The sequence below is a fragment of the Onychomys torridus genome, chromosome 18 (assembly GCF_903995425.1).
Source record: "Onychomys torridus chromosome 18, mOncTor1.1, whole genome shotgun sequence".
Classification (NCBI taxonomy): Eukaryota; Metazoa; Chordata; class Mammalia; order Rodentia; family Cricetidae; genus Onychomys; species Onychomys torridus.
Window position 1 is genome coordinate 43,833,477 of NC_050460.1, and position 16,194 is coordinate 43,849,670.

Genomic DNA, 16,194 nt, shown 5'->3' on the forward strand with positions numbered 1-16,194 from the left:
CATTGATTCGTTCTGAATGAACATGCAGTTTTACAACTGTTGGGAAGAAAAACAAAAGTTCTTTCCTACATATGGGGAGGAACATGTAGAGTGAATATGAGACTTGAATTGTTATCAGGATAAAAGACAAAAACAGTCGGGCACTAGTTAGTAGCAACTGTGTACTGTCGGAGCATCTTGGATCATGCTGTGGGCCTGAGGTCCTTGGCCGTCTCTGGAACAGAATGGTAGTGACTTATGCTTCAGCACACTAGACTAACAGCCCGCATTCCATAGCACTGGAGTGAATCAGTACCCAGTCACACTTGGCGAAACTGAAGTCAGATCCTGTGTTTACAGTTGCTCATAGAAAGCACCAGAGGACAGAGAACAAAATACAAAACAAAAAAACCCCACCCCCCCCAAAAAAAAACCAAAAAACAAAAAACAGTTTTTGTTTTTGTTTTTGTTTTTCAAGACAGAGTTTCTCTGTGTAACAGCCCTGGCTGTCCTGTAACTTACTCTGTAAATCAGGCTGGCCCCAAACCTACAGAGATCTCTTTGCATCCTGAGTGCTGGGATTAAAGGTATACACCACCACTGCCCAGCCTCAACAGGTTCTTTTAAGTCAATAGAGGATGGCTCTGTGGGCAAAGGACATGTTTGCTGGGGGCAGAGAGGAACCTGAGTGTGAGTCTGTCTAGTACCAAGGTCCTTAACACAGCTGCTGCTTGCTGACTTTGACTTATCTACTATGGTCTATCCTAAGCAGAAAAGCTTGGTAAGGAACAGAGGGTGCTGGGGGCCAGAGGGGCATTGAGGAAGAATTGTTGGATTCTAGAGAGAAAGTCCCAATTGCCAGGAAGTTGGGAAAGTAAGAGCTCTTGCGGTCATTGGTGTTGGTAAATCAGGACTGCCTACCCTGAGGAGGCTGCCTTATTCCATTTCTGCCCCGATCCTCCATTTTCCCTTCTCAGGTTCCTATCTCCAGGAGCATTTGGAAGCATTAGGTGTGCTGATTGGGGAAGCAATGTTAATTTTATTCGGAGAAGTTCTACAACAAGACAGCAAATGGGTATTTTTTCATTAATGCTCACAGGTATGCTAGAAGTCTTACTGGACATTAACGTATATTTTAGTGATTCAAACATCCCTCTGAAACAAGCTGTGGCACGGCTCTGGGGAGGCTCATGAAGTCTCTCCAAACGTACCTGTTCTCACCTGTCCTCAGACATAATTTGGAAAGTGGTGAAGTGTTGTTTTTTTTTGTTTTTTTTTTTTTAATTGTATTTATGTGTATGTGTGTTTGCCTGCCTGAGTTTATGTATAGCACGTGTCAGAAATTGGGCATTGGATACCCTGGAACTGTAATAAGCAATTGTAAGCTGCCATGTGGGTACCAGGACCCAAACTAGGGTCTACGGTAAGAGCATTCTGGCTCTTAACTGCTGAGTGCTCTCTCCAGTCCTGACTTTTACACTTGTGATAGGAACTATGTATGAATTTGGAATTTATGAGGCTGTTTGGGTGTGTGCTGAATATTTGGTGGTGAATACCGCATAGCCCACAAAACTTGAACTATTTTTAATTCTGTACTTTTAAAGACAAAGTATTTACCCGCTGGTTTAACATAAATCCTGAGTGGTGGTTAGAAATGTCATGTGAAATGTGCATGCTCGTTAGTATAATGTATGGCTAAATAATTTAACCTGTGTGTGGTAGTGTACAGCTTCAATCCCAGGACTGTAAAAGGCTAGATTGGTGGTGTGGGAATTTTGATAGCTGTCCTGGGAGTAATTTTGGGAGTCGTGTGCCCCCTGGTGGACTGTTACAGGATATACTTTAGACTTCAAAGTAGATCATCCACCAAGGGTTCCCTTGGCCCATATTGCTCAGCTTCCGGAATAGAGGTTGCTTAGACCTGTGCGGAGGCTGTGGGGACCAGTTACATGCTGTCAAAAGTACGAGATTCGACTGGAGAGTACCGTCCTTGGCGGTATCCCTGTGATGCTACACGTCTGTCGCCCAGGAGGTTCCTCCTGAGAACCTCTTTCCCAAGGGTACCAGGTTGGATAAACCAGAGGGCGGGCAAAGGAGGATAAGCACCAGTAGCCAATCGGTACTCGGCGCTATGCCCAGCCAATGGGGGCGGTCGCTTGGGGTTTAGCCAATCGGGCTAGACGAGGAGACCTGAGTCAGCGCTTGCGCCGGTCGCCCTGAGGTGACAGCCGTTGTGCGACGTCTTGGGGAAACCATGGGACGGCAGTGGGGTCCCTCCATGAAGGTGGCGGAGCAGGCGGGCTGCGTGGTGAGCGCCTCGCGGGCTGGGCAGCCTGACGCAGGCTCGTGGAGTTGCAGCGGGGTGATCCTGAGCCGCAGCCCAGGCCTTGTGCTGTGTCACGGGGGCATCTTCACCCCTTTCCTGCGGACGGGCAGCGCGGCGCTGACCCAGACCGGTGCCACCTTCCTGCCCGGCGACAGTTGCAGCGATGACCTGCGCCTGCACGTGCAGTGGAGATCTACGGCTGCCAGCCCCGCCGGTCGCGCGGAGCAGGAGCTCCCGGGGCTGTGTACGCCTCAGTGTGCGAGCCTGGGCCCCGAACCCGGCGCCGCCAGCCGGGCCCGCGCACGGCCCCTACAGCCCCCGCGGCCGGCGCAGCTGCTGTTGCTGCTCAGCTGCCCGGCCTTCCGCTCTCACTTTGCACGGCTCTTCGGGGCCGAAGCGGCCGAACAGTGGCACTTCGTGAGCTCGGCGCCCGACGACGCGGTGTCGGAGGAGGAGGAGGAGGACCAGCTGCGCGCGCTCGGCTGGTTCGCGCTGCTGCGGGTGCGGCCCGGCGCGGCGGCAGCGGCGGCGGCGGCGGAGAGGCGGGGGCCTGCCGTGGCCGTGGCGCCGCTGGGGACCGTGGCCAAGGGCTCGCCGCTGCTGGCTTGCGGCTCTCCGTTCGGCGCCTTCTGCCCGGACATCTTCCTCAACACGCTGAGCCGTGGCGTGCTTAGCAACGCTGCCGGGCCGCTCCTGCTCACCGATGCACGCTGCCTGCCGGGCACCGAAGGCGGCGGAGTGTTCGCGGCGCGGCCCGCGGGCGCGCTGGTGGCGCTGGTGGCCGCGCCGCTCTGCTGGAAGGCCCGCGAGTGGGTGGGCCTCACGTTGCTTTGCGCCGCCGCCCCGCTGCTCCAGGTCGCCCGCTCCGCGCTCACCCGCCTGCAACCCGGCTCCACCTCCCTGTCGGCGCTGCTGCCGCCGGAGGTGGGCGCGCCACGGGGCCCGCCCCTACGAGACCTCGGACCCCCGTGGGCAGCTGCGGCCGTGCTGGTGGAATGTGGTACTGTGTGGGGCTCCGGAGTGGCCGTGGCGCCCCGCCTGGTGGTGACCTGCCGGCACGTGGCTCCCCGGGAAGCAACCAGGGTCCTGGTGTACTCGGCCACCCCCAAGTAAGGCCCAGGGCTGCCTCCCCTGATCAGGTACCAGTGCGGAGGCCATGCCAGACAATCTGTTAGAGACTGTTAGAGACCTCGGTTCATTTTTGACCACCACTACCCCAGGAGAGGATCTGGGCCTCCTAGTGGGCCACACTGGAACTTGATTAAACTGCTAAGCACAAGCAACTCTTAGCATGGGGACCCATGGCACTATGGGCAGGTAGGACTGGGTGCCTTAGAACCCTCAACTAGCCTCAAACAATTTGGACAGCTCCTCTGCCTCTTAGCTTTGCAGTTTCGGCCCGGTTAAAGCCATTTGACAAGAGAACACTTACCCTAAGGGCTTCAATCCTGGAAGACTAAGTGTAAGTGGTAATTGAAGGCCCCGAGGTAATGAGTTGGGCCTACCCCGTGAGAGTGCCCTTAGAGCCTCCCCAGGGCTGCCCTGCCACCTGAAGATGAGGGTTTGAGAACGTAGGGCTTGGGCCCGTGCAGGCGGCAGTGTTCTGAACAGTCTGAGTAACCCCAGAGTGCAGCTAGGCAGGGACTTTACATGCTCACCTTAACTCCCTCTGTAGAGAGAGACACCTTTACCCTCTCTTCTCGCTCTGGCAAATGGGCCAGTGGCCTTGGCTTCCTGGCATGGTTTTCTACGGTTCTGTTTCCTCGGTAGCCCCAGGTTCTTAGCAGGCCTTTCTGGACTTCTGAGGTTAGCCTTGCGTGCTGAGCCAGCCCAGCTTTCCCGGAGTCCCCACAGGCGGCAAGCTCAACAGCTGTGATTTCATAGTGAAAATGGGGATTGTCGGTGCTACGCCCCTGATACCTCACTCACTCTTCCCTTGACTGCTGATCTTAAGGAACTCACAATGTTTTCTGGGAGCAGCTACCCTGCAGAGTGGGTAGAAATAAGGTACCCCGGTGTCTGGTCTACACAGTGAGTTCCAGGACAGCTAGGGCTACATAGAGAGACCGTGTCTCAGAACAAACAAAACAAAACAAAAAGCACACACAGACAGCCCCATGCTTGCCCATCAGTGAGGCAGCACTGAGTTCTGGTAGGTTTGCCCTGGCTCATTATTTGCTCTGTGACCTTTGGAAGGCCGCTCATCCTCTCTGAGCCTCAGCTGCACCGTCGAAAGGGGACAAAACCATTGCTTTGTTTGTAGGGTTAAGACTAGGTGAGGTAATACCCACAAACATCAACAAGGCCTGGTCACCGCACTCACTAGGTATGTGGTGCTTGTAATGGTAAGGTATAAGCAGTGTACAGAAGTGCATTACTGTTTGTAAAGCACATCTGGTTAAGGTTTCAGGCTGGCATCTACACCCATATGTTCTGACTTCAGTCTATAACTTAAAAAAAAAAAAAAAAAAAGACAGAGTCCCATTGTAGTCCTGGCTGGCCTGGAACTCACGGAGATCCGCCTGCCTCTGCCTCCCAAGTGCTGGGGTTGAAGGTGTGCGCCACCACTGCCAGCTCACCCCATGAGTTTTACTGTCTTTCATATTGCTCTGTCCCCAGTGCTAAGGCATCAGAAGGCTAGCTTGTCACTTGTTTCCTGTGTCCCCAGGAATGTGGCAATCTGGGGACAAGTGGTGTTTGCTACTCAGGAGACCTCGCCATATGACATAGCAGTGATGAGCCTGGAAGAGGACCTGAATGGTGTTCCCACGCCTGTCCCCGCCGAGCACTTCCATGAAGGTAAAGGACAGAGGGTCCAGTGTGATAGGGGACCAGGCGGGACCCCAGGCAGAGGTCAGTGTTGACACGAACCATGCCAGACCGACCCAATATCCAGCTCCTTTCCCCATTCCTGCTGAGCAAAGGAGTTGGGAGCTTCGGTGGAGCTTTTGCATTCTTATTGTATTATTGTATTATTTTTCCCTGTGTATCAAGACACCCCAAGTCCCGAGCCAAGTGGACACCCTGTTGAGGGTCTGCAGCTGTGTGATACGGGGAGCTGGGCCTTGGGAGTTCTGGGGGCATAATCTGGGTGAAAGTCTGATCCTACTACATAAGTATAGATGTATGTCTTCCTTTGTTTTTTTATATTTTGAGACAGGGTCTTAGGTAACCTAGCTGTCAGTAAATACCCCATATGGCCAAGGATAACCATGAACTTGTGATCCTCCTGCCTTTTCCTACTAAGTACTAGGATGACAAGTGTGTGCTGTCACGCCCTGTTTATGGGGTCCTGGGGATCCAACCCAGGGTTTGTGCATGCTAGGCAAGCACTCTACCAACTGAATTACATCTCCAGCCCCAAATATTCCGTTTGATATGGTGACCAAAGAGATAGGTCCTCTGGGTTAGCAGTTCTCCTCTGCCACTGGAGTACACACACACACACACACACACACACACACACACACACACACACACACACTCTTATACTTACTTAACTGCCCCCTCTCAGTTTGCACCTTTGTCAAATGGGGCAGAGGCAGGCGGATCTCTGTGAGAGTTTGAGACCCTCCTGGGCTACAGAGTGAGTTCCAGGAAAATGACACAGAGAAGCCCTGTCTCAAAAAAAAAAAAAAAAAAAAAAAAGGAGCCTACCCTGTTAAGTAAGGGAGGCCTCTCCCTGCAGGGTTCCTGGGGAAGGTGCTTAGGAGTGCGTGAGGGGATGAACAGGAATTCAAAGGGACCAGACCTTTGGAGAGGGTGGGAAGTGAGTGCCAGAGAGGAAAGGAGGTACCCAGCTTCTCTCCTTTCCTCTCTGGCAGGTGAGCCTGTCAGTGTGGTGGGCTTTGGTGTCTTTGGCCAGACCTGCGGGCCCTCGGTGACCTCAGGTATCCTGTCGGCCGTGGTGCATGTGGATGATACCCCAGTGATGCTACAGACCACGTGTGCCGTGCATGGTGGCTCCAGCGGAGGACCCCTCTTCTCCACACGCTCAGGGGACCTCTTGGGTAACTAGTTCCTCTCACCCCCCCATCTCCTTGTTGCCAGAGCCTTGATCCTGCCAGAGATACCCTGCATCCATCTTGGAGGCCTTCTGGGATGATGGTGGACCTTGTCCCAAGTTAGTTAGCCAAAGTTTTCAGCTAATCTGCCTCTGAGCTGTGAGGGTGGAGAGCTAGCCTGGCCCTTAGCCCTCTCCAGGTTCTGGCCACTTCTGTGACCTTAGGTAAGTCACTAAATCCCATTTAGTCTATGAAATTTAGGAGTTGGGCTAGTCTAGCAGGGTCACAAACTCAAAAGTCTACAGAGGTGAGCTTGTGAAATAGTGAATGAGAGCAGGGTGGAGGGCAAGGCAGGGTTGAAGAAGGCGGGATGCAGGGCAAGGCAGGGGTGAAGACAGCAGGGTGGAGGGCAAGGCAGGGGTCAGTGGGCAGACACTGTTTAACTCCCCAGACTGACTTCAAAGCCTAGTGATGACCCATCTCAAGAGGGGAACCTTTTTACCATGTATGTGGTTGTCCAGTTCTTGTTTTGCTTTGAGACAGCAGGGTCTCATGTTGCCTGGGCTGACCTTGAATGTAGTATATAGTCAAGGATGACCTTGAATTCCTAATTTTCTTCTACCTTCTAAGTACTGGGATTACAGGCGTAGACCACCAATTTTTAAGCTTTGGTGATGAAGTCAGGATTTATTTTATCTATCTATCTATCTATCTATCTATCTATTTATTTATTTATTTTGAGACAGGTTTCTCTGTGTAGCTTTGGAGCCTGTCCCGGAACTCACTCTGTAGCCCAGGCTGTCCTCGAACTCACAGAGATCCACCTGCTTCTGCCTCCCGAGTGCTGGGATTACAGGCATGCGCCACCATCGCCCGGCGAAATGAGGGTATTTTAAAACAGAGTTGGTAGAGCATTTGATCTATAGCACCAGACAAACCAATGAAGGAACAAAACCGTTACCAAACTGGAGTCTTGTTTGGCTAGCACAGCACACAGCCCCCACATGGCACCTCCCAGGTTGTGTGTGTGGCACTGCCTGGCCTGTGCTGGCCGCTGATATTTCTGCCTTCGATTATTCTAGCTCTTGTCTCCTACGGTGGTGAACCTTACGCTTGCCAGGCTGTATGTATGCACTATTTTCAACTCCAGTGTACAGCTAGAATTGTAAATCTGCCTCCTTGTGAGCCACAGCTCTGGCAAGTGTCTCAGCACTTGTGGGCAGGTTCTTTTCTTTCTTCAAGACCGGTGTCACTCTTGGCTCAAGCTGGCCTTAACTCGCTGTGTAGCCTAGGTAGTTCTTGAACCCAGAGCAGTCCCCCAGCCTTAGCCTTTTGAATGCTGGGGTGACAGACATGAGCCACCACAGCCAACCTCTTTTTTTTTTTTTTTTTTAAATTTAAGCCGGGTGGTGGTAGTGCACATGCCTTTAATCTCAGTACTTGGGAGGCAGAGGCAGGCAGATCTCTGAATTTGAGGCTAGCCTGGTCTACAGAGCAAGTTCTATGACAGCCAGGGCTACACAGAGAAATTCTGTCTCAAAACCACAAAAACAACAACAACAAAATAGGATTATTTTATGTGTGTGAATGTCTTACCTGCATGTATGTGTGTGCATTGTATGCATGCTGGTGTCTGTGGAGGCCAGAAGAGAACATAAGATCCTCTGGAACTGTGTAGATGCTGGGAACTAAATCTAGGTCCTCTATAAGCATATAAGTGTTCTTAACTACCAAGCCATCTCTCCAACCCTTTTAAAGGTATTTATTGCTATTGTATGTAGGTGTGTATCTGTGTCTATAACTACAGGTGCACATGTGCTATGGCACAAGTGTGCAGGTCCAGGCAATTTTCAGGGGTAGGCTGTCTCCTTCCACCAATGGCTCCAACGTCAGGCTTGGGCCGTCAGGCTTGTGAGGCGGGCACCTTTACCCACTGAGTCACCTCAGCTGCCTGGTTTTTTCTTTACAGCGTCTGGTTGATGTTGGGTATGGTGGTGCACACCTAAATCCCAGCACCGGAGGCCGGAGGATTAGAAACAAGTGCCTAGTGAAGGCTAGAAGTGGAGGTGCATGGCTTTAATCTCAGCACTCAGGAGGCAGAGGCAGGAGGATTTCAGTGAGTTCAAGGCCAGCCTGGTTGTAACATTTTTCTTTTTGATGACAAGATATTAATGTAGAGGAGGGTAGTAGCTGCGTGAAGGTGCATGGTAGCTTCTGTATTTAGATATTAATATACAGGAGCACCAGCATTTAGTTGAGCCCTCTGTAAGTATAAAGTGATTTCTCTGAAATATTCTTTTAGATTTGTCTATTTTCTTTATTACTTTATGTGTACGAATGGTTCCCCTGCAAGTATGTATGTGTACCATGAACATGCCTGGTGCTCACAAAGGTCAGAAGAGGTTTTCAGATCCCTTGGATCTAGAACGACAGATGGTTGTGAACTGCCATTGTGGGTGCTAGACTCAAACCTGGGTCCTCTGCAGGAGTAACAAATGCTTTCAACCACTGAGTGCCATATGCAAACGGAGGTGGAGCTTTTCCGTCCTGACTGCACAGGCCCAAACAATCATACAAAAGCTTACGTTGATTACAAATGTTTGGCCAATGGCTCAGGCTTACTAAAAACTAGCTCTTACATTTAAACCCATTTCTACTACTATATGTATTGCCACGTGACTGTGACTTTACCGGTCCTCTGGCATCTCAGTTCTTGGGCGGCTCACTTGTGTCTCCTTCAACTCAGCCCTTCTTCATCGAGTCCTCAATTTGATTGTTCCGCCTACCTTTATCCTGCCTTGCCATAGGCCAAACAGCTTTATTATTAACCAGTGAGAGTACTGTGTATTCACAGCATCCAGAAGGATCGGTCCCACAGCACACTTACACATCATAGTCCCATCATCGAAAGAAGTCAGGGGTTCCAGACTCCCCGAGGGTAGCCAAGGTTTCCTCCCGGAGAAGGTCCCCCCCTGGGCTGTGGATACCCCACCTGCTGTTTCAGGTCCTCATTGCTCTCACCCCCACAGGCATCGTTGCCAGCAACACTCGGGACAACAACACGGGCGCCACCTACCCACACCTGAACTTCAGCATTCCCATAACGGTGCTCCAGCCAGCCCTGAAGCAGTACAGTCAGACTGGCGACCTGGGGGGCCTCCGAGAGCTGGACCACGCCACTGAGCCGGTCAAGGTGGTGTGGCGGCTGCAGCGGCCGCTGCCCGAAGTCCCACGGAGCAAGCTCTGAGATTGTCCCTCTTCCGGGACAAGATAGACCACTTTATGGCTGTGAGGAGTGCATTGACGTGGCAACTTTGACATCTGAGTCGCCGCCTGCCAGGGCGCGGCCCAAGCCACCCCCCTCATCTTCACCCGCTGACTGTCCAGGAACAAACTTCTGTGCAGCTCTGGGGGTCTCTGAACCGCTTCGGGGTGCTTTCTTGAGCCTGACTCACCCGTCATTGTTCCTTCTGGGGATTCTGGTCCATCGGGCAGATGCTGCTGGAAGGGTGGTCCAACACCCCCCCCCCCCCCCCCCCCATCCCTCCCTGGTTCGGCATCTCTCTTCCTGACAGCCCCTGGCCACCTGAAGTGGCTACAGCCAGGGCTCTTGCCCAGTACTCCGATACTCCATATTAAGCAGGTAGAGGACTCTGCTTGGAAGCCCAGAGTCTCAGTGACCAATAACAGGCATGTCTTCCCATTGCTACACTGATATTCAGGCAAATATCCAAAAGTCACCTGGGCCTTTGCTCTGACACAGTGCCTTAGCCCAGAGCCCAAGACTCAGGATCTTGCAGGTAGTGTGTGCAGTGGGGGCTGGGAATAAACAGTCTGAATGGCTTCACTTATGTGTACTGGCTGCTTTTCCTTCAAGGCACAGTGGGGAACAGGCCAGCACCTGGAGGAGAAACCTGCTCCTCTGCTTCCAAGCTGTTTTCCTCTCCCTGTGCCTTGTCTGCCAGCCTGGCCCAAAGCAGCATTCATCCATGTCATCTGGGGCAGGAAAGGGTCCTGGGAAGGCCTGGCCTGGCAGCCGGTGTGTGCAGAGGTCCAGAATGGACTCTAGGTATGGATGGAGAGGGTTTCAGAAATGAATGAGGGCTGAGGGTGTGGCCTGGTGGTGGATCACTTGCCCTGGTATGTCAGACTTTGGGGTTTGATCCCCTGTACCACAAAATAAAACAAAACAAAAAACAACCCACCAAAGCAACAACAAAAATATGTAAATAAGAAGTGACTAAGGGCTGCAAATGTTTCTCAGTTGGCAGAATGCTTGCCTAAATGCATGAAGCTGTGTGTTTGATCCTCAGCACTGAGCATGGAGGCCCATGCCTGCAGTCCCAGCACTAGAGAGATGAAGGTCAGAGGATCAGAATTTGGGAGGCAGAGGCAGGAGATCTCTGTGAATTCGAGGCCAGCGATTACATAGCAAGTTCCAGACCACTTAGGGCTACATAGTGAGACCCTGTCTCTGTTGAAAATAAGCACACGCAGGCGCGCGTGCGCGCGCGCACACACACACACACACACACACACACACACACACACACACACACGATCGGAATGGAACAGGATATTTCTGCATCCTGACTACCAATGCTTCCTGCTGCTTCAGCCACCCAGAAGTTCAGAGACAGAGTGAGTCCTTTGTCAAGGGGTGAGCCCCAATCTCCAATTTCAAAGACTCTGGACACTGATGGGTGGGTAGTGAGGCATGACATGGAAGAGCCTGGGGACAGACACTGGAGGGCCTATAGAGACCCTGTCCTGGACCAAATATTCTGCTTGGCAACAAGCTGTTGGGCTACCACTAGAAAATCTTTGAGGGGCTGGCAAGATAGCTCAGGCAATAGAGGCTTGTCGCTAAAGCCTGATGACCCGAGTCCAATCCCTAGAAGCCAGGCAAAGCTGGAAGAGAACCCATGCCACAGAATGTCCTCTGACCCCGACACATGTGTGCCTATGTGTCACACACACACACACACACACACACACACACACACACACACACCAATAATACAAGGTTGGTTTGTTTTTTTGAGACAGGGTTTCTCTGTGTAGCTTTGCACCTTTCCTGGAACTCACTCTGTAGACCAGTCTGGCCTCAAACTCACAGAGATCCACCTGCCTCTGCCTCCTGAGTGCTGGGATTAAAGGCGTACGCCACCACCGCCCGGCAAGTTTTTTGGAAGAGTATCTTGGCTTTCATGTTTTGAGACAGTCCTTGGAGGTGGGTGAAGCTAGCTCTGATGTGTTGATTTTCTCATCACCATGACAGAATGCCTAACATAAACAAAGTGAGAACGGATTTGTTCTGGCTCGGTTTTAGGTGTGGAGGGCAAGGTGGAATAGAGCAGTCCATACCCTTGCATGCAGGCAGCAGAGAAAGGAGCCAGGGCAGGATACGAACCCAGGTCATGCCCCTACCTCCCCAGGGCTGAATTTCAGCCATGCTACCATATTTGCCCTTTATGCGGGTGCTGGGTTCCAAATTCAGGTCCTGTTTGTGAGGCAAGGGCTTTAACTACTGAGCCATCTACCTGGCTCACCAGTTTTTGTGGTTTTGTTTTTGGTTGTTTTTGTAAGCTGATTGCATGGCCTCAAACATGTTGAAGATGTTAACAAGGCATTGCAATGTCCGAAGGTCGGACCTGCCTGCATCTCTTTGGAGATGCCCTCAAAGTCACATCCAGAGACCTCTACTAATCTGGGCATCTATTAATCACATCAAGTTGACAGTCAAGATTAACCATCATAAACCCAGCCCTTGTCAATCTGAAACCAAACACATCACTCTAAACCATGACACCTGCCATGCCTCCCCTCCAACTAACTCTCCCTCCCATTATGGGAGAATCCTTTTGCACACTATGAAGATGTGTCCCTGCCAAGACACCTTCTGATTGGTTTAATAAAGAGCTGAATGGCCAATAGCTAGCCAGGAGAAGATAGACAAGACTTCTGGGAAGAGATAAGAACTCTGGGAAGAAGAGAGTTGGGATTCACCAGTGAAACATGGAGCATGTTGGGCATACTGTAGGGAGGAGATGCAACCAAGCCACGTGGAAGAATGTAGAAGAATATAAACAGGTTAATTTAAAATGTAAGAGCTAGTTGGGAATAAGCCTAAGCTAAGGCCAAGCTTCCATACTTAAGAAGTCTCCCACGTGTCATTATTTGGGAGCTTGCGGCTCAAAGAAAGCCTGATGGCATCCTCCCCTGAAGCCTGCCAGTAGGGATCTTCTTCCACCCATGCCCATGCCTGGCTCCCCTAGGAAGCCTTCCTCAACTCTCCCAAGCTTCAGGACTGGGCAGGTTAAGTATCTCCATCAGTCTCTGTCCAGTGTTACATGGCATGTGTCCAATCATGTTCTCATACTTCTGTACACCACCTGCTCAGTGATTCTTTAGGGACCGTTCCTTTCCTGCTGGGAGACTTCCTGGCTTCAAGGCTATGGCCTCTATCCAAGGCTCAGTTCCTCTACTTTATTAGTCGAGTGGCATTGCCTAATTTCCCTTGAGGGGGCCCCAGTGTCTCCAGCTGCAAAGAGCAGATAATTAAAACTGACCTTGCAGCAGGTGTGGTGGTGCGTGCCTTGGATCCCACGCCTTTTCTCTGTGTAGCCCTGGCTGCCCTGGAACTTGCTCTGTAGACCAGGCTAGCCTCGAACTCAGAAATCTTCCTGCCTATGCCTCTCAAGTCCTGGGATTAAAGGCATGGGCTACCATCATCCAGCTAATATCTTAATTCTAACAACAACAACAACAAAAAGTTGTCTCTAGCAGGCAGTGGTGGAGAATACCTTTAGTCCCAGCACTTGGGAAGCAGAGGCAGGTGGATCTCTGTGAGTTCAAGGCCAGCTTGGTTGAACTTGGTCTACCTAGTGAGTTCCAGAATAGCCAGCGCTATGTAGAGAAACTCATCTAAAAAACAAAATAAAACAAAACAAAACAAAAACAACCCACAAACAAAAACAACCCCCCCCCCTGCCCTATGTAGCTCAGGCTGGCCTTGAGCTCACTATGTAGCCAATAATAACCTTAAATTTTGGATCATCCTGTTTCCACGTCCTGGGTGCTGGGATTACAAGCATGCACCACCATGCCTGGTTTATGTGGTGCTAGGGACTGAACTCAAGGCTTTCTTTATATGTGTTATGTAAGCACTCTCTCAATTGAGCAATGTTCATAGCCTCTACATCTTAATTTTAATTAATAATATTTCAAACATCAGTGGATTCCTCGGGAACCAGGCACTGGGCCAGCGCCAGAAATTGAGGTTCAAGAGTTGAGCAAAGTGACTTCTCTGCTTGTGATGGTTAATCACTGTCAACTGGACAGGTTTTAGGATCGATCACACAGGAGACGGACTCCTGGACATGTCTATGAGGATGTTCCCGGAGACCTTTGGCTGAGGCGGGAAGACCTACTCTAATATGAGTGGCACTATGCCAAGGCTTGAGGTCTCAGACTGAGCCAAAAGGAGCAGCAGGGGAGCTGAGCATTCATCTTTCTGCTTCCTGATTGGCTGAGAGGTAAGGAGGGGAGGGGCTCAGCTGCACCTCACTCCTGCCACCGTGGAACACTAGAGGCGGACTTTCTTTGGACCATCAGCTCCTGAATAATGACATGGAGACTTCTTATTAAGTATGAAAGCTTGGCCTTAGTTTAGGCTTGTTCCCAACTAGCTCTTATAACTTAAATTAACCTGCTTATATTCATCTGCATCTGCCATATGGCTCCTTACCTCTCCTCCATAATGTAAGTCCCACTTCCTTCTTGTCCCATTGGAATCATTGGATTCTTCCCAGAGTTCCTATCTCTGCCCAGAATTCCTGCCTATCCTCTCCTGCCTAGCTGTTGGCCATTCCGCTCTTTATCAAACCAGTCAGAAGGTGTCTTAGGCAGGTGAGGTAAGACTGTGACACATCTTCACACAGTGTGATCAAATACCCCACACCAGGACCCCTGTGGCCGAGCACTCCCTGCGGTGATGGATTGCACTCTCAGACTGTGAGCCACAGTGAGCCCACAGTCTCAAGTTGCTTGGTCTGGTAGTTTGTCGCAGCAGTGAAAAAAATTAACACACATCCAGAGAACTGGTGTATGGTGTCCTTGTCCTCTTCATGTCAGAGCCAGACACCTGCCTTAGTCTCTCAGTTGAGAGAATAAAAGGAGATAAAAACCATTCAGCAGTTGCAGGATGAATGCAGGGTATTTTAGGTATCCTTTTGTCACTGTTACCAAAATACGGGTGGGGGGGTACTTTGCCTCAAGGTTTCGGGCTGCTTGGTCCCATGTGCTCGGGCAGTGCATCATGGTGGCAAGAGCATATGATAGAGGAAGTTCCTCACTTCTCCATGGAAGAGGTTGGCGTGGGCACAAAAATAACCCCCACGGACATTTTCTGGTGCCTCCCCCAGCTAGGCCCCACATCTTGTCCTTCAACCCCCAATAACCCCATCATATTAAGAACCCGCCAAGAGTTTAACCAATGGATTAGGCCAGAGTCCACAGGAAGTGCTCTGGACTATTAAAGATACACCTAGAGGTGTAGTACACACTAATCAGCTGTCAGTCACAGCCAACCTTTTGATAATGTGACATGAAACTGTCATTTACAAAGTTCTCACTCAACAACTATGCAATCAAGTTGCAAAAGGAATATAAAAAATCATCCTCATATTTTAAGTAAGTTTATGGTTGCTTTTGTGGTTGCCTGAATTTGTTGTCAAGGTGTTTTAGGAGGATATCAAGTCCCCTTCCAGCGGGAGGTGATTCCAGGCACCAATGTCTTCTAGATAAGATTGATTACATGTTCCTACATCAAGAGCATTGGACATGAAAGTTTTTTTTTTTTTAACTAAAAAAAAAAAAATGCATGTGTGTTTTGCCTGCACGTATGTCTGTACACCACATTATGTATGTGGTGCTCTCAGAGACCAGAGAAGGCATTAGATCCCTGCAGAACTGGAGTTACAGAGAGTTGTGAGCTGTCATGTGGGTGTGGGAATTGAACTTGGGTTCTCTGGAAGAGCAGCAGACAGTGCTCTTAATCACTGAACCATCTCTCCTGAAATCCTGTTTTCATACATACACACACACAAGGTTCCATCTCTAAAGTTAAGAGCTCTAGGCTCTTACTTCAGAGCCTGTAGAGAGAGATATGATCAATGGCTGCAGAAAGAGAGACAGAGAGAGACAGAGACACAGAGAGACACAGAGAGACACAGAGACACAGAGACACAGAGAGAGTATGAGTCAGGCTTCTCTAGGGACAAGCCCCTGCTACTGTTATATATTCCCAAGTGGTTACATGTTCATGAGAACAATATTAAATGGACTTGGTAGGTTCGGTCTCTAAGTTTCTAACATGCAACAGTAGTAATTATAGAAAGGATCATGAACTTGAGAGAGAGTTGGGGGACATAAGAGGAGTTGGAGGGAGGGATGGAAGTGAGGTAAATATGGTATTCATGAGTGAAATTCTCATAAAAATAAGTGTTCAAAGGGGAAAAAGAAATAGTATTTCCCCCAATATATATGTATGTTTTGTGATCCCCTGTCTCAGCCTCCTCAGTGCCTTCGAGTACATGCACGAGCTAGTACACCCCGCTCAGACATAAAGGTGATCTCACAGTTGTCCACTGCTCCTAGGGTAGGGGACAATATCTGCATTGTGACAGATAGCCTATCTTTTTTACTTTTCCCTAGAGACTGTAGCTTAGAACGCTCTGACTTTCATATCTCTGCTCTGCTTCTGCCACCTTGTACCCATGCTCGCTTCCCTCCCCTGCCCGATGCTGACTTCAGTATGGGAGAGAGGTCTAACATCTTTTCCAGCCTTCAGGTTTCCTCACCGCAGTAGGAGACAAGAGATGC

The 16,194-nt window shown here is 50.4% G+C and overlaps 1 protein-coding gene across 2 annotated transcripts; it reads left to right on the plus strand.

The window, feature by feature from the left end:
- The first annotated feature begins 2,165 nt into the window (after window positions 1–2,165).
- Window positions 2,166–10,156, plus strand: Tysnd1 (trypsin like peroxisomal matrix peptidase 1). Of its 2 annotated transcripts, XM_036168428.1 has the most exons (4): window positions 2,167–3,414; window positions 4,974–5,104; window positions 6,130–6,315; window positions 9,339–10,156. In XM_036168428.1, the coding sequence occupies exons 1-4, from the start codon at window positions 2,234–2,236 to the stop codon at window positions 9,554–9,556; spliced, it is 1,716 nt and encodes a 571-aa protein (XP_036024321.1). In that variant the 5' UTR covers window positions 2,167–2,233; the 3' UTR covers window positions 9,557–10,156. The 2 variants fall into 2 exon arrangements, with proteins under 2 accessions (XP_036024322.1, XP_036024321.1); XM_036168429.1 differs by lacking the exon at window positions 6,130–6,315 and having other exon boundaries at window positions 2,166–3,414.
- The last annotated feature ends 6,038 nt before the right edge of the window (window positions 10,157–16,194 follow it).